Source organism: Neovison vison, chromosome 2 (genome assembly GCF_020171115.1).
Source record: "Neovison vison isolate M4711 chromosome 2, ASM_NN_V1, whole genome shotgun sequence".
NCBI classification, from domain to species: Eukaryota; Metazoa; Chordata; class Mammalia; order Carnivora; family Mustelidae; genus Neogale; species Neogale vison.
This window is the reverse complement of record NC_058092.1, coordinates 85,515,283-85,535,615: the sequence shown is the minus strand read 5'-3', so window position 1 is coordinate 85,535,615 and position 20,333 is coordinate 85,515,283. Positions and strand designations below refer to the sequence as shown.

General features: G+C 39.4%; 1 protein-coding gene across 2 annotated transcripts in view; it reads left to right on the top strand.

The window, feature by feature from the left end:
* Positions 1 to 19,811, top strand: part of FRRS1 (ferric chelate reductase 1) — a 48,704-nt gene extending 28,893 nt beyond the window's left edge. For both annotated transcript variants that reach the window (XM_044238749.1, XM_044238750.1), the window contains exons 8-16: positions 235 to 382; positions 9,735 to 9,848; positions 11,188 to 11,300; positions 13,140 to 13,226; positions 15,594 to 15,691; positions 15,945 to 16,003; positions 17,067 to 17,210; positions 18,765 to 18,826; positions 18,908 to 19,811. In XM_044238749.1, the coding sequence (XP_044094684.1) occupies positions 235 to 382; positions 9,735 to 9,848; positions 11,188 to 11,300; positions 13,140 to 13,226; positions 15,594 to 15,691; positions 15,945 to 16,003; positions 17,067 to 17,210; positions 18,765 to 18,826; positions 18,908 to 19,000 (918 nt within the window). In that variant the 3' untranslated portion in view covers positions 19,001 to 19,811. The remainder of the gene's footprint in view (positions 1 to 234; positions 383 to 9,734; positions 9,849 to 11,187; positions 11,301 to 13,139; positions 13,227 to 15,593; positions 15,692 to 15,944; positions 16,004 to 17,066; positions 17,211 to 18,764; positions 18,827 to 18,907) is intronic.
* The last annotated feature ends 522 nt before the right edge of the window (positions 19,812 to 20,333 follow it).

Here is a 20,333-nt window from a genome sequence, read left to right as displayed (position 1 = left end):
TTGTGGGGTTCCGATTCAATGTAAAAAATATTTTTGCCAAGTTGGGGATAAAGACAAACTAGGAGAAGATGTTTCTTGTACTCCTCAGAGAGGAAGTGGGAAAACAACAATACAGCCGACAAAACATGCACAAAGGATCTTAGGGAAAGGAAATCCAGCAGGTCAGGTCGATCATATTTTATTTTTAGCAAATCTGTGGGAAGTGCTGAGAAGACCCATTGTGTATGTTTGTAGGACACTCTTGAGGATCTGGCTTGGAGGCTGGCGGATGGTGTTATGCAGTGTTCTTTCAGAAGAAACATTACCCTTCCTGGGGCTAAGAATAGATTTGATCTAAACACAAGCTACTACATATTTCTAGCAGATGGTGCAGCTGACGATGGTACGTATACTGATGAAAACTATCTTTTCAAGTTTTTTTTCCTCTCTCTTCTTCCCTTTTCTACCTTTCCCGGAGAGACTGCTATAATTGCTCATTTCTTAAGATATATATATATATATATATATATATATATATATATATATATATTTGTGGGTAAAGAATTATCAAAACCCTTTTCCATTTTTGCCTGACAGTTTGACTTTGGATGACCTTCTCATTTTGTTTCCCAGGGAACTAGATAAAAGTAGTGTCAACTATGTTGTAAGGTGACATGCTTATGATAAAAATGACTTCTGACTGGCAAAGTGCACTGAGACCAGGAAGAACTATAAATACCTAGCAAAAAGCCATATCTTTGGGTTTCCCTAAGTGTTGTGACATTGGCAGGTCCCTGGCAGGGCTCCTGTTAGCAGTGGCTGTAGGAGTGTTGCAAGAGATACTGCTTTTGCAGGATAACCTGTCTAATGTGAAATTCATCTCCTTGAACCTGAGCTTTCTCTAGGGAGGTGGGGGAGGTGGAGGAGGGGTAGGGAAAATAGATTCTGACCAACTGAATAAGGTGCTACAAGATCTCTCATCAAAGCAAAACACCTTTAAATGCCCTGCAGCTGTGCTCATCTCTGTACCACATCTAAGTGAATCTGATGTCAAGTGCAGCCCACAGTAGTTCTATGAGTTTGAATTGAAAGATCCCCCTGGGGCTCCAAGCACCCCGGAATGGACCCCTTCTCAGGAGGAGACCCCCGGACCCAAAAACCAAGCCGAGTCGACTGGTCAGATGCAAACAGCACGAGGTTTATTGAGTAGACACAGGTACCTGCGGGCGGTCAAGTCTTAGGAGGACTCGCGCGCCAGCCCTTAGTTCAGGGCCTTTTTATGGGGTTTGGGGAAGCGAAAACATACGTACAGAAGCAAAAGCACGGTTACAAAGTTTTCATTGGCTGGTTTGAATGTAAAGGCATACTTGGTGTTTGTAGATTGGCTAGTTCTAATGTAAAGGCATACTTGGCGTGCGGGAATACCCCTGATTGGTTCGCTCAGCATCCTTCATTTACATAGTGAGAAGTTACTTTCATTGGTCGTTAACAAAAAGGGAAACAGACAGTATTGGCTAGATTTCAATCCTTCATTAGCATGTAGACTGACCATCGGCATTGGCCAGATCCCAATCCCTTATTAGCATGTAGACTGACCGTCGGCATTGGTCAGACTACAAACCCTTATTTGCATGTAGACTGACCATCGGCATTGGTTAGACTACAATCCCTTATTTGCATGTAGACTGACCATCGGCATTGGTCAGACTACAATCCCTTATTTGCATGTAGACTGACCTTTCAACATTCCTTGTAGTATCTTATCACTTTTTACAACATGAGAGGATTGTTTAAGGGAGTGGGAGAAGGGGGTGTTGGCTAAGCAAAGAGAAGGGGGAAGGAGGGGGAAAGGGAGGGAGAAAACCCTTTTCAGAATATTTACTTTATCCTTTTTTTTTTTTAAAGAATTTTTCCTTTTTTCTTAAGAAGACTACCTGGTGGGTATTGCAATACCTATTAATAAGGAATATTAGATTTTGTTTAAGGTCTTGGCTGATGATGTTTTGAAGAAGTACAGGAAATGCCGAAGTAGTATGTAGTGACTCATCTCTTGGGAGATAATACCGGCCCCAAACTTTGAGGATATAACTTCCTTTGAAAATGGCGAGAAGGGGCGCCTGGGTGGCTCAGTGGGTTAAGCCGCTGCCTTCGGCTCAGGTCATGATCTCAGGGTCCTGGGATCGAGTCCCGCATCGGGCTCTCTGCTCAGCAGGGAGCCTGCTTCCCTCTCTCTCTCTGCCTGCCTCTCCATCTACTTGTGATTTCTCTCTGTCAAATAAATAAATAAAATCTTTAAAAAAAAAAAAAAGAAAATGGCGAGAAGCTGGGTGGATCGAACGGAAGGTTAGGGGCTGAGGTAAAGGAAGAGGAAGAGCAAAAATGTGGTGTAGGTAAAATTGTGAAAAGCCTTTGCATTTTCTATCATGTGGTTTTTGATTTTTTTTTAAAGATTTTTATTTATTTATTTGACAGAGATCACAAGTAGGCAGAGAGGCAGGCAGAGAGAGAGAGAGAGGGACAAGCAGGCTACCTGCTGAGCAGAGAGCCTGATGCAGGGCTCGATCCCAGGACCTTGCCTGAGCTGAAGGCAGAGGATTAACCTATTGAGCCACCCAGGTGCCCCTGGGTTTTGATTTTATACTCTAGGTAAAGGGGAGATGATGGTTTTGAAGCAGGATAAACTGTCCACTCAGTGTTAGGAGAGAATTTAGGAATATTTGTAGATTTAGTTGTAGGTGATATGTGTAGTTATTTTAGTCAAATCATGTAGTTTGTTTGTACCAGCAGTAGCAAATATAGCTTGAAAGTTATTTCTTGGTAAGTGATATTAATGAAGAAAAACTACTCAGTGCTTCATGAGTGCCAGTGACTGGCTAAGCACTGTAGTTAGATCCTTCATTTTTATCTTAATAAAGATTATATTAGATATGTACAGAGACCACAAGCAGACAGAGAGGCAGGCAGAGAGAGGAAGGGAAGCAGGCTCCCCGCTGAGCAGAGAGCCCGATGAGGGGCTCGATTCCAGGACCCCGGGATCATGACCTGAGCCAAAGGCAGAGGCTTTAACCCACTGAGCCACTCAGGTGCCCAGTCAACACTTTTGAATGTGAAAAATATAGGAACTGAATTTTTAATGAGGAAAAGGGTCAACCTTTTGTGTTTTTAAAAGGATACTACTTAAGTAGAGGTAATTATGTTTGTTGTTATCATAGCGGTCACTTACTGTGTGTTACATATATCTCGGGCTTCACAGAGGCTTTGTCAGTAGACATTATAGTACCCATTTAAGAGAAGGAAACTGGAACCTAGAAAGGCTAAGTAACTTGTTCCAAATTAAACAAGTAGCAGATTCAGAAATTACACCCCAGACTGTTCCGCTTACAGAAGCTGTGCCCTTTTCATGATACCAAACTGCTTCCTTTGGTGCCCAGTATGGTACAGGTGCTTCATGTATGAATACGGATGCAAATGGATACCTTCCATTGCTAGGGGATTTAGTAGTTTGTATTTATACTTTTAAAAACTCGATACTTAGGGGTGCCTGGGTGGCTCAGTTGGTTAAGTGGCTGCCTTTGGGTCAGGTCATAATCTCTCGGGGTCCTGAGATCGAGCCCCACATTGGGCTCCTTGTTCAGCGAGGAGTCTGCTTCTCCCTCTCCCCTTCCTCCCTGCTCATGCTCGCTCTTTCTCCCAAATAAATAAACAAAATTAAAAAAAAAATCTTGATACTAAAAAATTTACATCTTAAAGGAAAAGCAGTTTCATTTAAGTGGATGAATTCTATTACATAATAAATTATGTGTGTGTGGGAGGGGGATGTGTGACAATGCCAAAAATCTCTTCTTAGGGTAGCACTGTAGAAATTGGAATACATTTTGATAGAAACAATATTTTAAGTGATAGTTCCAATATTTGCCTAGAAAACTCTAGTTCATGGATAATGTAGGTGTAGAATGGAGTATTGTATCTCCCTTTCCAGTTGGTGTTGCTATGCTGATGGTATGGTGGGGAGAATCTCTCTCTTTTGTGGTGTTTCTCAAAGTGTGGCCTTAAACAACCTACTTCCTAACCAGTTGGAGGAACTGCTGGAAATGTAGATTCCCAAACTCCAGCTTTTAGACTCTCTGAATCTCTTGTCATTGGTGATTGGAATCTGCATTTTTAACAAACTTTCCAAGTGATTGTTATATATACTGTAGTTTGATAACTTACTACTCCAGGACAGGATTCTCCCAAATAAGGTATATGCATTGTAGGAGAGTCTAGAGAATACAAGGAACAACGCTAGAAACTTCTATTTAGATTGATTTGATCTCATCTCAAAAATTTCTATTTTAATATATTTTACAGTGCTCATAATGCATTAAGACAATAGTACATCAATATGTTTATTAACTAAAGTATATGTATATCAGGAGCATAGACTCATTTTTTTTTTAATTTAAAAAAATTTTTTTTAAGACTTTAGCGCACCTGGGGTGCTCAGTCATTAAGCGTCTGCCTAGGCTCCGGTCATGATCCCAATGTCCTGGGATCAAAGCTCATATTGGGCTCCTTGCCCAGCGGGAAGCCTGCTTCTCCCTCTCCAGCTCCCCCTGCTTGTGTTCCCTTTCTCACTCTCTCTTTCTCATAAATAAATAAGATTGAAAAAATAGTAAAAAAAAGATTTTTAAAAAGATTAAAAAATATTTTTAAAAAGAGAGCAGGGGCAGAGGGGAGGAGAAGAGGGAGAGGGAGAGGCAGACTCCTCGCCTAGCAGGGAGCCTCGTGGCAGCCCAATTCCAGGACCCCAGGATTGTGTCCTGAGCCGAGGGTAGATGCTGAACTGACTGAGCCGCCCAGGCGCCCCTGGACTTTTTTTTTTTTTTTTTTAAATAACTGGAGTGCAGAGCAAAAAAACCAAAACAAAACCTTAAAAAAAAAAAAAAAAACCCCAAAACCCAAACCTAGATATTACTGCTTTAGGGAATAAACTTTCCATTACCCTCGTGTTGGGGAATAAAGTATTGCCACATAAATCATTGTCTCTTCTGTTATCTAGTTATGTGTATGTGAACCAGGTATAAATTGCACTCTGCTTAAAAGCAGTGAGACTTTGTGAGGTTGAAACCATTTTTTTTTTTTGAAACCATTTTTCAAAGCAATCATAAAACTCTGTAACCCATATAAATGTAAAAGGTACACAATTGCAGTAAAATCCATTTAAAACCTTTTTCTAATGCTATCTTCACCCTCCCTCCCCCAGAATGCTGACGTTGTCCTATCATGAAATAAGGAGTCATGGGAAATGATAGAACTCACTTGGGTGAATAAGTAATTTACAATTAGGAAATCTACCAATTTAAATAATTCAGGAATTGGAGACCCTGTCATCACATGACTGGTTATTTTAACAATTTAACAAATTTAACAATTTAACAGTTTAACAAAATGACTGGTTATTTAACAATTACATCATGTAATATCATAGAGTCTTGTACTAAACACAAACTCCATCTGCCTTAGAGTAGAAATCCAAGACTATGATGGAGACATACAAAGGAATCCCAAAATTATAATGGACTTCTGCCTTAATGAAGGTTAAGTTCTTGGTTAGCCCGTGGGTCTGCAGTGAATCAGAGTTTAAAAATACTTTTTCCAACTTGCCTCTCAGGCTATTTGGACTGTGGTCTGGTTTTCATCACCACAACTCTGCTAATTCAATATAATTCTCAATAGTTACTGTCTTTTTCTTCTTGACTCTCTTCTCTAGGTATTTATTATATAAAGCTTTTCTCATTTTCTGCTTTCTCTCTGATCTTCTCTGTTATAAACAAGCCATGATATAATAGTATTTGTGAAACAAATAACTAGTTGTCCTGAAACCATTTTTTGAATAGTTCACTTTATCTCTGCTACTTCAAAAATCTTATTTTTTAAAAAGATTATTTATTTTTTTATTTATTTGACCCAGAGAGAGAGAGAGAGAGAGGGAGATCACAAGCAGGTAAAGAGGCAGGCAGAGAGAGAGGGGAGAAGCAGGCTCCTTTCTGAGCAGAGTCCGGTGCGGGACTCGATCCCAGGACCCTGAGATCATGACCTGAGCCGTAGGCAGAGGCTTAACCCACTGAGCCACCCAGGCACCCCAAAAATCCTATTATATGCCAAACATCTATCAGTAAATCAAACTATTTCTAGCTTATTCTTCCATTAATTTATTACTGTAGCAGTTGAAATTACAGTAGCTTTATAAAAGGTTATGTATTTTGATAGAGCATGATTCCCCTCCTGGCCTCGTTTTTCAGGAATTCTTGCCTCTTTGTTGTGTATCTGTTCTACTAGATACACTTCAGAAACACTTGTCAGATTCCATTGAAAATCGTATTGGGGTTGTGATTAGAATTGCAATGAAATTTTAGGTTAATTTTGAGAATAATCGACATCTTTGCAATAGTGAGTCTTTCGTGGATAAAATCTGGTGATTTTCTTCATGTCTTCATATAGGTTATATATTTTTTGTTACTTTGTTTCTATGTATTTTATAGATTTCTAATACAAGCTTTTGTGTGATTATTTTTCTTACACTTTCTAAATTTGTTGTTGTATAGGAAAGTTACTGATTTTTGAATATTTGTCTTGAATTTAGTCATCTGTTTTGCCAGTTGATGTTTTTTGGTTTTTCTAGATAAAGTCTTATCTTATGCAAATAATGACAAGGTTCAGCCGTCCTTATTTTTTTTTTTTCTTGTTTCATTGCATTGTTTACTTTGTTGTGGAAAAGGAAAAATCAGACCAGGGAGAGATCAATTGACACTTGGAGAAGTAGGAGAACTCATTTATTTTATACCCGCAGACCCCGATGGGCTTGTGCTCAAAATTCTGGGCCCCGGACAATGGAGTTACAGAGTTTTATAGGGGCCTGCTGGCTGTCAGGTTCCAAGGGCTAAGCTGACTGCTGGTAGGTGGGTTTAAACCAGGGGAGCAGGGGTGGGGGCACTGCCTTAGTTGGGAGCAGTCGTGTGAGGAGCCTGTGGTGGGAAACCTGTTTACAGAAGCAGAAGCAGCTGGTTATCTCTTGCTCCCAATAGGGCTTCTGGTTATCTCTAGCTTATTGTTAGTAACTTTACATCTTCTGGGGCCATCTGGCCTGGGCCTGCTTGGTAATTCTCCTCTTCACCTTCTCCCAGGAAAACGTGGATCAGTAGCAGTGATGTGGCAGACATTCTTGTCCTGTTCCTGGTTTTGATGGGAATGCTTCTGATAGTCAGTGCTGTGTCATGTTTGTTGTATTTTTTTGGTGGATGTCTTTATGGTGCTTAGAATATTATCTTTTCCTAACTTTACAGAGTTCTTGACATGAACATGTGCTGAATTTCATCTGGTATCTTTCAGGCAGCAATTGAGATAATATTTTACCATTATTTTTATAGACTTCAGAATTGCAGACAGTAGTTCTCTCTCAGGGTAAACTTCGCTTGGCTATGTTGTATAGCTCTCTTAATGCACAGTTGATTTGAATCCCTAATATTTTATTTAAGCTTTCTGTATCTATATTTGTAATTGATTTTGGTCTATGGTTGTGGGAATGTGTATGTGTGTGCACATGCATGTCTAGTTTTGGTTTCAGTATTATGCTAATCTCATAGAATGAACTCTAGAAGAGCTTATTAAATACATAAGAATTTTTAAAGTTAAAAAAATTTTTTTAATTGTATGTTAGAACTCATCCACATAATAACTGTCTGAACCTTTAGGGATTAATTAAAAAAATTCTTCTATCATTAGTACTCTCCAGTTACTACTACTTCTTTGGTGAAGTTTTCTAATTTAAGATTTTTCCAGAAATTCATCCATTGCATTTAGATTTTAGAATATTTTTGGCTTAATTAAAGTAGTGTGTAGCATTTTTGTATAATTTTAGAGTATCTTCTGTATCAGCTTTTTATTTCTAATACTGTTTGTGTGCTTTCTTTTTTTTTAATTAATTAATTAATTTATTTATTTATTTATTTGACAGAGAGAACTCACAAGTAGATGGAGAGGCAGGCAGAGAGAGAGAGGGAAGCAGGATCCCCGCTTAGCAGACAGCCCGTTGCGGGACTCGATCCCAGGACCCTGAGATCATGACCCGAGCCGAAGGCAGCGGCTTAACCCACCGAGCCACCCAGGCACCCCTGTGCTCTTTTTTTTATCTTGTGTTTGGACTTGGCAAAAACTCAGTCGATTTTACTGGCTTTTCATAGACTTCATTTTTTAACTTACTAGTTTGTTAATTTCTACCTTTATTTTTAATCCATCTTCCTTTCTGGTTTCCTGGGTTATATTTTGTTGGTGTAAACACCTCTTGAATTAAATGATGACTTCAATACTTTAAGTGTTTTTTTTTAAATAAATGCTTTTTAAATGATAAAAACTTCTTTTGAATGTACCTTGATTGTATCACATTTTTTAAAAAAGGATTTTATTTATTTATTTGACAGAGATCACAAGTAGGCAGAGAGGCAGGCAGAGAGAGAGGAAGGGAAGCAGGCTCCCTGCTGAGCAGAGAGCCCAATGCGGGGCTTGATCCCAGGACCCTGGGATCATGACCTGAGCTGAAGGCAGAGGCTTTAACCCACTGAGCCACCCAGGTGCCCCTCACATTTGTTTTGATAGGAAGTATCTTCATTGTTAACTCATTTTAAAGAAGACTTGTGATTTAAATTTTGATTTCCTTTTAGCTCCAGGATTATTTTAAAGAGTAGTTGTATAAATATCTAGGTAGATTTTTTTTCCTATCTTTTTGTTCATTTTTTGTTTTGTTGCATTTTGGATATAATATAACCTGTATCTTGTATAATTATTTCTTTTTGGAAATTACTGAGATGTAACCAGTAGTCTAGTACTTATTTCATTGAGAAAAGATTCCTGTATATCAGTTTTATCAGATTTCTTAATTCTTTTTATTCTTTTTGACACTTGGTGTTGTATTCTAAAAACAATGTGTGTTCCATCATTTATATTTATTCTCTTAATGATGGACATTTAACTTGCTTAATTTTTTTTTTGGTCCAGCACAAAAAACCCATAGCTTTTTATCGACATTCTTGTGTATGTATCTGTGGGTAAAAGGGGAGTATTTCTGTAGGATAGATTCCCGGAATGAACAACCGCACATGCATACTCACATACCAAACTGATTCTACATATTCACAGACCTAATCTCATGCATAATAAATAATAACACATCCTCAGTTTGTTTACATCACCATTTTTTGGGATTTTGATTTGTTAGTCAAAGCCAGTCCAAATTGACCATATGCCATGTAATACAATATTGCATCAAAATGCCTTTGTTTGTCTTCTACCCACCCACTTTGTCCAGGTCCAGTTTCTGTTAGTTTGGTTTAGGATTCCAGATTTTTAAAAGTATTAGTATTTTTGAAGAATTATATTTGACATTTTCAGTGTTTTTTATATTGTCAGTGATCATTTTGACTTCACAGGGTTTGACTGGTTTCTTGCCTACCACCAGCTGTTCCAGCATAACTTCTCCATTCTTCGTCTTCATGGTGATTCAGCTGTTGATTGGCTCAGTTATTTCTTTAACATGTTTCAAGATGATCGTGTGTACTGTGATATACATTTACATGGCTTTTGCATATGAGTGTCATCCCTGATGATATTTATTTATTTCTTATCACCTTAAGAAAGACTGTTTCTGTGCCATGCCACTGTTTTTCCATTCCTTCTCTCTTGAGGAAGTAATTCTTTATTTCCTATCTTTGAAATTTCAGGTCGAATTTATAAGCACTCTCAGCAACCTTTGATTACATATGAAAAACATAATGTGACAGACGATCCGAAGAGCGTGGGAGGATCCCATTCTTTATTCCTTCTGAAGGCTCATGGTAAGTTACAGGGGAAGTATTTTTACTACTTTGTGTAGGAAATTTACCTGATGACCCAGTGCTGGCTGGATTTGGAATGGCGGTGGGTATAATTTACCAAATGTTTATCAGTCTTCCATGTTTAAATATTAATATTTGCAAGTAGCCATATCTGTCTTAATGTTTGCAACTTTTTGTTAAAAATGAAAAATAGAGATAATTAGTGGTTTAAACCCTGGCTGTACATTAAAATCACTAATGGAGCTTTTAAGACATCCATAATTTTTCAAGAGTGCCCTAGTTATTTCTAACCTTAGCCAGAGTTGAGTATCTGGGTTAATCAATTTAATTTTTGTAGCACCTTAATTAGGCCATTTATTAAAATGAAGGCTTGTAATAGAAGAGTGCTTTGTGATTTTGATTGTCTAACAGTAGTTTGGCTTCAAAGATACAGTTTTGTTGAAGAACTGACCAGCATATAAGTAATTAAGGGTATACAAATTATTCAATGCTACACATATGATGATTTTAAACATGAAATGATTAAATGATTAAAATAATGAAATTAACCATGTTGGAAGAGCAGTAGCCTAAAACAAAACTCTAACATGCCCTGGTTCTGCAGATGAAAATTGATTCCATTTGAAAAGTAGCCTGGTTTATTGTTGAAAAGATGGGATTCAAAAGTAGGGGAATAGTGAAGTGTATACTTGTATGGGGAGGGGATCTGTCCTTATTTGATATATTTCCTTTATATTCTCCAGAGTTATTCTGTCCAGTAGAGTTTTAATAAATGTCATCATAGTTAAGCTTGAAAATAATTTTATTATTGGCAATTTGCTTCTACAAGTAGCTCCAGGGGGACAGTAATTGGATTTTGCACATAATCTGCCCATTTGTTTTTCACTATTTTGGAATGAGAAGTGAGAAGATGCTCGTAGACCTGCAGAAGGGCTGTATTATTGTCCTGGTTAAGGGTACAGTTGCTGAAGCCAGACTGGGTTTGATTCCCAACTTTGTAACCTTAGGCGAGTTACTTAACTTCTTTCTTCCTCAGTTTCCCCATCCAGCAAAAGCAGAATAATCATTATAACTACTGAATGGGATTGTTTTAAAGATCAATTAGAGTAATACATGTAAAGCACTCAGTGCCTGGCCCAGGGTAGGAGTGATGGAAGTGTTAGCTATGAGAAGTAGTAGTGGTGGTGGTAGAAGCTATGATGTGCAGGGTATTTTTAGGTTATACTTAATGTTCATTGAATCTATTTCCTTAGTTGTTTTCTATGTTCTGAACATTTGGTGTGGTCTTTAAGAAACAGCTTGGGTTGTGATGTCAACCATTCTGTCTTTCCACCTGCAGGTGCCTTAATGTTTGTGGCATGGATGACTACCGTGAGCATAGGTGTGCTCACTGCTCGGTTCTTCAAATCTGTTTGGTCAAAGGCTTTCTTTGGTCAAGCAGCTTGGTTTCAGGTAGGCGGGAGAAAAAGTTGAATGAAATTTCCATATTATTTGAACATTGTGATATGAAGACATACGCAATATGTGGGTTTCTTTCCCGTGTGTGTGTGTGTGTGTGTGTGTGTGTGTGTGTATGGTTCTAGTTGTAGTTGTGGAATCTTAATAATTCCTTCAGTTTGCCCTTTGGTTTCCTAACCAGTTGAAAGCACCGAATCCTAGCCACTAGACCACCAGGGAGCTTCCTAACCAGTTGAGAAGAGACGTAAGACGCTTGGTGGTGGTCAAAATAGAGACAACTTTATGAGGGTCAGGCTGGATTGGAGAAGGTCTCAGGGCCATGTGCATCCCTTTGTAACATAAACTTTGGGACCCAAAGATCTGACTTGCATGTCTATTGGCCGAGGTAGAGCCTGCAGGAGCATGCGTGCACTGCCCTCCCTGAGTGCAGTTAGGTCAAGGAGGATGGGAAAGCGGAAGACAGAAGTAGCAGGGGTTAATGCATTTCCAAACAGGGGCCTGTCCTGTGGTTGATGCCTGCAAATGTTAGACTGTCCCTCACTCACTAATCAAGATCATCTATCTCCTCTGTGGGTAGGAAGAGGAGCTAGAAGTGTTTCTTTTCATGCTGCCCCTTTGTATGGGATGAAGAGGCAGTCTCATCATAGAAAGACAAGAGTCAATAAGGCTGCTTCAAAACAAAGCAAAACAAACCTTCCCTTTCGCATGTCGTGGACTATAGATGTTGCACGTCTAGTGGAAGATCAGTGAGTCTGTGCTGAGATGAAGGTACAAGTCTGCTTTTGAGAAAATGCTGCTTATTGAAACAGTTTGAACTGTGTAAGGGTATTCTTGAAACTTTATGTTGATACATGTTGGTAGCCTTTAAGACTTACCTTATCTAGCCTGGTTTCTCACTATTGGCTGGTGGGGTCTTCTACTGCTATGGGCCTTGCTCATCTCTGTCTCTGGCTTTGATTTCTCTCTCTGTCTCATCTGCTCGTATGGATTTTCCCAGTTGGAAAAATCTTTGTGTCTCCACTTTATCAGTTCAGTTCTCTACTGCCTTTCAAATCCGGATGTGTCTATATGGAGTGTGACCCATAGAGCGATTATGTGTCCTCCTTTCCCTGAGACGGTTTCTGTTTGCACCATTTATCCTGACATACTCAGTTGACACTGTCCTTCCACTCGTATAATTTAGACAAGGAATTGACATTTCATGTACGTTTCTCTCATCTGCTCACTGTGTGCTAAGCTCCTCAGGAGACAGTATTTTCTGTTTCCTTGCTGTCCCAGGGTATCTGGTACAGCACTGTCCTTGGTGGTGGAACTTAACAAAGGAAGGAAATGAAGGACTTTTGGCAAGTAGGCGTGCTCCATGTGTGAAGGAGTCGTTCCTGCTGCTCCGTGCTGATGAAGTCTTGGCAAATGCTTTTGAATGACGAGGATGACAGCTCAGAGTTTAAGTTCAGTCATTTACCAAACTTTTTTTTTTTTTTTTTTTAAGATTTTATTTTATTTATTTGAGAGAGAGAGACAGTGAGAGAGAGCATGAGCGAGGAGAAGGTCAGAGGGAGAAGCAGACTCCCCATGGAGCTGGGAGCCCGATGTGGGACTCGATCCCGGGACTCCAGGATCACGCCCTGAGCCGGAGGCAGTCGTTTAACCAACTGCGCCACCCAGGCGTCCCAAACTTTTTTTTTTTTTTTTTTTTTTAACTCAATGTAAATGGTGATTAGATGCTCATTGAATGCGTGCCTTCTGTGAATGCCACCCCATGGTAATGCCAACGCCGTCCTCATCCTCTTTCCTAGTTAATTGAATTCTCCTGGTGCCATTTCACCCTTGCAGGTGCATCGGGCGCTCATGTTCACGACCACCACCCTTACCTGCATTGCTTTTGTGCTGCCTTTTGTTTACAGAGGAGGCTGGAGCTCGGTAGGTATCTCTTAAACAGGATGTTTCTTTCTTTCTTTCCTTTTTTTTTTAAAGATTTTTTATTTATTTGACAGAGAGAGAGAGAGAGAAAGAGAGAGAGAGGTGACAAGTAGGCAGAGAGGCAGGCAGAGAGAGAGAGAGGGGGAAGGAGGCTCCCTACCGAGCGGAGAGCCCGATGCGGGGCTCGATCTCAGGACCCTGAGACCATGACCTGAGCTGAAGGCAGAGGCTTAAACCACTGAGCCACCCAGGTGCCCCTTAAACAGGATGTTTCTATAGAAATTCATTTTGATGTTGCTGTTTTATTCTCCGATGAGAGCTTAAAAGATATTTCTGCATGCATCTCTCTTTCTTTTTTTAATCATCTGGTAACTGTTCCATATGGCTGGGGATCGGGGGAGATCGAGGTTGTCATTGCAGATTACTTGGTAATGAAATATGTATATGTATATATATATATTTAAGATTTTATTTATTTATTTGACACAGAGAGAGAGATCACAAGTAGGCAGGGGACAAGCAGAGGGGGAGGGGGAAGCAGACTCCCCATGAGCAGAGAGCCCCATGCGGGGCTCAATCCCAGGGCCCAGAGATCATGACCTGAGCTGAAGGCAGAGACCAGAGATCATGACCCACTGAGCTACCCAGGCGCCCATAGGCTGCATCCAGTTATGAAGACTCCACAGAGCTTGGGTGAATTTTCTCACTATGGAGCAGTGAAAAATCACAGTGTGATATCTAAGGAACATGAACACTTAAGTGTTTTTCTCTAACTAATACTATGATTGCCAGTAAGCTAATGCCAGAGCAATTATATTTACTGGTATGCTCACTGGTGTATCTTAAGCACCCAGAGCAGCTTCTGGTGTATAGTAAGTCCTCAGTAAAGAATGAATGAATGAGGAAGGCTTACTGAGAATAAATGATATACCCAAGGTCAGATCTGTGCTTCCATGATAGTTTTCCAGTTTTATAGCTGGCCAGAATGCGATCTCAAACATTAGTATTTCAGTTTGGACTGTTGTTATAAGGGCAAGATTGATAAATCGTGGGATACTAGGAAGCCTCCCTCCTGCTTTTTAGGTAGTTTCTGAATTGGTCAACCTGTTTTTTTTTTAAAAGGAAATGGTGATGATTTTCTGATATGAGCCTAGACAGCAGAACCTTACTTTATGCAGGTATTTGGGACAAGGGTATTGCTTATTTTGTAAGTTTCATAGTTTGCAGTCTTTGCAGTTAGTGAATCGGATCGTATAAAGGGGAAATTATGATAACTACCTCACAGGCTTTTTGAGAATTGAGAATTAATTAGCTGAAAGAACTTAGGATAGTTCCCTGCACATTCTAAGCACATACAGGAATTTTATTGCTCTTGTTACTATGGTTTTATGAAATAGAGACACTTTCCCTCTCCATGGTCCTGGTTATAATTTTATCCACATATAACCGAGGCCATAACTTGAGCGTGTTTTTATAACGTTCTTTTGTCAGCTTATCCTGTTGACCAAAGCTTCCCATCATGAGCTAGAAACTATTATACCCTTGTTCTAGATCACAGATTTTAGAGCCTACCCACGCATGGCAGTCAGTGACAACAGACTGTAATGTTCCCCCATCTAAACATGTCACAGGTTAGAGCATGTCCTTAGTCCCTCTCTAAGTTTTTAAGTGGAATAATTGTGCCAAGTGGTCGGACCCAACCATCTGCTGTTTTAAGCAGGCATGTGGCATCTCTAAGTGAGGAGTGGAGCTGACAGTGTTGAGATACTTCGCTGATGTTTTTTCTCAGGTTATCCCTCCATTCTGAACTGAGGACCTGAGATTTTCATGCAGTGGCTACCTGGGTTATTCATTCATTCAATGTTTATTGAGTGACTAAGGCTCTGTTAAGCAGTTGAGTTACAACAGATCATCTAGAACCTTCAGCTCAGGGAAACACAGAGTTCTAAACAAAATTACTGTACATCGGGGTGATTGCTCTTGGCATGGGGATACTAACTAGTCGTAGGTGGGCTGTACGGGTGTTGGTAATCATCTAACATCCTGATGGGGGTGAGGCAGCACTCTGCGTGGACTGCACCACAACCATTTACACATTGGACACACTATTTGATATCTCTAAGTCTCAATTCCCCATGAGTGGGGTAATAATGAGTGTCAAGCATTGTAGTGAGCATCAGTAATAATGTATATGAAGTACATGCCTGGTATATAGTAGGTGCTCAGTGAATGGTCCTGTTCTATTAGCAAATGTTTTAAGTGACAGAAAAACGCTAAGAATACATCATCTGTGTGTCTTATTTTTAACTTGAGGATTTAATTTGCTGGGCGAGATTGAGACCATTAAAATGATGTTACTTTGTTCAGTATGCAGGTTATCATCCGTACCTTGGTTGCATAGTGACGATTTTAGCAGTTCTTCAGCCTCTTTTGGCAGCCTTTAGACCTCCTTTACATGACCCAAGGTACTTACAGCTTTTCTGTATAAGTGGTCTTAACGTGGATATCATTACTTGGTGAACTAATGCCTTTTTAAGTAAAAACACTTTGCATTTTGTAAAATTCAGTGATAAACTATGTTTACTTTAAAGGGTTTTAAAACATATTTCAGATACCTAATTCCTAGGCAGTAAGGGAAATTGCGTGCTTTTCATTCTTTTGGGAATTAATTGTAGTTCTGTCACTTCTGAGAATGCTGACTGGTTCTTTATTTGGTAGAAGGCAAATGTTTAACTGGACTCACTGGAGTGTGGGCACAGCTGCTAGAATAATAGCAGGTAAGTGATTGTGATGCCACTTACTCATATATAATTGCTGGTGGTTTATTTTGCAGGTGGTAATTTGGCTTAAATGATTTTTAGATGTATTAGTAATTGGAGTAATTGGTTGTTGAGGAGAGATCAGCCTTAAAAGTTGAAATCTAGAAAGTAATTTCTAGGGGTGACTAAGTCATTATTTCAGTGTTAAGCTTAAGGTTTTTGAAATGGCTTTAAAAATTTTTCTTCAAAGGCTCTTGGTTTGTTTTGTTTTTTTTTTTTTTTAGCATTTGCCTTTGCCCACAGAACAAGCTATGTTAATGGCCAAATGCTCAAGTTGAAGGTCATTTGTGAATTGGGCTGAGGTGGGCTGGGGGTGTCCCAGCCTTCTGTCTGCAGGTCCTCTCCATGGGGATGGTGCCTTCCAGGGAAGGGTGATTTTCAGAAGTCAAGTACGGTTATCCAGTATTTTTTGATGCTTTGTATAATAAATGCCTAAACTGACACCTCCTACGCTTACATTTTGATAGTCTTTGGGGGTTCTTCATGGAAGGAGGAGGATAGTCAGCAATGATTTCCATACTTTTCTCCCTTTCCTACACTGCAGACTTAAAAACCTTTTTGGAAAGTTTGAGTGTCTGTCTCTCTCTCTCTCTCTCTCTTTTTTAAAAAATATTTTATTTATTTATTTGACAGAGATCACAAGTAGGCAGAGAGGCAGCGGGGGGCGGGGAGCAGGCTCCCTGCTGAGCAGAGAGCCCGATGTGGGACTTGATCCCAGGACCCTGGGATCATGACCTGAGCTGAAGGCAGCGGCTTAACCCACTGAGCCACCCAGGCACCCCTTGAGGGTCTCTTTTTAAACAATTTGTAGATCATAAGTATAATTTCCCATCTTACCGTTTCTCATCTTACAATTAAAAAAAAGACTAAGTTTATTGTTTGGTCTTAAATGTTAGTCTAATTCATCTCATAAACTCTTTTGTTGTGTTTTACTTGATATAATACACACACATGTACTCACATAATTACCTCTCTTGAGGGGGACTACATTTGAATAGATACATTTTTCTTATACATGTAGTGGCAGCAATGTTCCTGGGAATGGATTTACCAGGACTAGATCTTCCTGGCCCGTGGAAAACCTATGCAATGATTGGATTTGTAGCCTGGCATGTTGGGACAGAGATTGTTCTGGAGATGCATGCCTACCGACTCTCTCGAAAAGGTAACCTGCTCAAACAGCTATGTTATGTAGAATCACCTTTATACAAACTCCAGGAATGTAATTAGTTTGTAGATACTGATGGTTGACTCTTACAGGGTAGCTCACTGAAAATGTCTGTGGTGATTAGTCAGTATTAGAACTCATGGAAATATTCTGCTCTTGTGGTTTTGATACTCATTTGAATTTGTGAGGGAAAAAAGGTAATGATCTTAGGTTTTAGGGAAGAAGTCTTTTGTTATAAATACTTATTATGTTGCATGTTGGTCTGACTTGGACCCCGTCCACACCGAGAATCCTGAATGCATGGAGCTAAGAGAACCCAGAAGTAGAGGAAGAAGAGATGTCCAAAGTCAGCACAGGGCAGAGCTGCAGGCAGACTTTGTCTATTTGATAAACTTGCCGTGAGCTAACAATTCGGTTGCCATCTACATCATATATAGCTAGCTAACTAGGCAAGTGGGATAGGAAAAACTTCTTTTGCCCAGACTTTTCTTTTCTTTTTTTTTAAACTATTTTTAAATTTTTATTTATTTATTTATTTTTAAAAAAGATTTGACTTATTTATTTGACAGAGAGAGAGAGATCACAAGTAGGCAGAGAGGCAGGCAGAGAGAGAAGAGGAAGCAGGCTCCCTGCCGAGCAGAGAGCCCAATGCAGGCCTCGATCCCAGGACCCTGGGACCATGACCTGAGCCGAAGGCAGAGGCTTTAACCCACTGAACCACCCAGGCGCCCTTAACTATTTTTGTAGAAGATTTTATTTATTTATTTGACAGAGAGACATCACAAGTAGGCAGAGAGGCAGGCAGAGAGAGAGGGGGATGCAGGCTCCCTGCTGAGCAGAGAGCCCGACGCGGGGTTCAATCCCAGGACCCTAGGACCATAACCTGAGCCAAAGGAAGAGGCTTAACCCACTGAGCCACCCAGGTGCCCCTTACCCAGACTTTCTAATGGCAAGTCCGTATCGATCTTAGTGCCAAATGGACCTTAGACAGGGTCAAGATACCTGCAGCTATTAGGAATGGAGACATTAGCAGAGACTGCGTGTCACTTTAAACTAGCTGGGCTTCTGAGCTGTGTCCTTTGTGTCTTATTTAGTTCCAGCCTCCTAAATGATAAGTTAAGGGGGACTTCTAAAAATAGGACCTTTTAGTTTTCAATCTAGGAGCCTAGACAACTTTTAGGAGACTAGTACTAAATATCTGTCCTGCCATTTTTGGTTCACAGTAGAGTCACATCCATAGGGTTTCTGATGGCCACTGAATTATGGCTTGCTATTTAAAATATATATGTACTTAAAACATTGTTTGTTAAGACTTTGATATGATGTTTACTGACCAGGAGAAGGGGCGTATTTTAAGTCCCTCGACAAGTATGTTCCGTAGCCAGCTTGTCCCGATTTGTGAGAACCTTACATGTTCAGGAAGTTTGCAATGTTTGTTAGCTTGACATGGGAGAATATATATACCTGGAAATCAACAAATGCTACACATGATTTTTTTTTTTTTTGAGTTAGTTTACTGGCCTTACAAACTTACATTGTTGTTTTTGACAGTTGAAATATTGGATGATGCCAGAATTCAGATCCTTGAGTCATTTACTGTAGCTGAAGCAGAAGTAAGTCCCCCTTTTCTTATTTATTGACACAAACCTCAATGAGAGTTGTTTCTTTCTTTCACGTCTCAATTTTTCTTCCAGGGTCATTCTTTTAAAAAGGTGGTGTTTGCAGTTTATATCTGTGGGAATGTGACTTTTCTCATCATCTTCTTATCTGCAATCAACCAACTCTGAGCAAGCAAAGACCTTGGCTTTTGCAGACCAGATGATAATGATCATTAAGCCAAAGAAACTTGAAGTCTGTACTGACTGCCTGCGCAGCGTAGCATGAGTTCTGAATTGGAAGAGCAGCTCACCTCTGCAGAGGAATTCTGAGGTGTGGTCTTTAGAAATCCTCTGTCAGCAGGGTCCTACGGACTCTAAAAAGGACGTGAAACCTTTATGTGTGATTCTGAGCGTTATCAGGGGAGGTTGTCCTTGAGGAGAAATGACTCTGAGGTATTTTCCATGATGAGATTTTTAGAATGCTGGCATTTAAGAGAAGAACTATTTGGAAAGACAGAAATGATGTCATTTGGAGGAAATGGAGATTGTATTAAGTTGAATATATTTTGGACTATAAAGGTGCTGTTTTAAAGAAAAATTTATGCTAGTTTATCTGAATGGTCTTTCTTAGGACTTTTTTGGGGGCACACTGTGTTTTTCAGTCCAGTTTTTTGAACATGTCCTTTTTTCTGTGTATTCTGTCACTTCTTTGGTAAAGGTGGAAATGGGGCTAACTCCATTTTATTAACATTTAAATATATTTAAATATATATCTTATATATTAAATTATATTTAAATATATTATGAATATTATAATTTCTTTCTTAGCAGTGAAATACAAGTGTGCATCTTCTGCTTAAGACTGTATTTTTATATACAGTTACAGGGCTGAAAGGACATTTTATATATTAATTGTTTTGACTTTTAGGATTTATGTCCTAGCTTTTGGAGACTGTAGAATTGCATTTCAAAAGTAATAAAATTTACCCTTGTGAATATATTTAGCAGTTACTCTTCTTTCTTTGTAATAATAAATAATATGGATGGTTCTTTTTTTTCAGAAGTTCCTGGTGCTGTAATGAATTATAATATCAGTGTTATTCTCCTTCCTATTTCAATAATCTTTTTTTAACGGCTGGGTTTCATATTTGCTATGGGGACTTCTTAGCCAGTGGGTGGCGCCATAGTATCAAAGTAATGCTTTGGTCCTGTTTCATTGTGTTGCTACTCATTTTTAGTACTTAGATTAGTAATACCATGGTGTGGCATTTCCCTTAAATTCACCAATCTTTACTTGAAAAGTTTCTGCCATTTTGGGAAGTGTGAGGGGGTTGGGGTTGTGAGTTATAAACTGAAATTAGGGACTGTTACTATTTTTCTGGTTACATTTCCATTTGTTTTCTACCCATGATTATTTGTAACAGTTGCTTGGTAGTTCCATTTACGTTCATCTGATGCTGTGACAAATTACTATATCTTAAGCAGAGGAACCAAGCAAAACTGGACATGACTAAAAAAATAT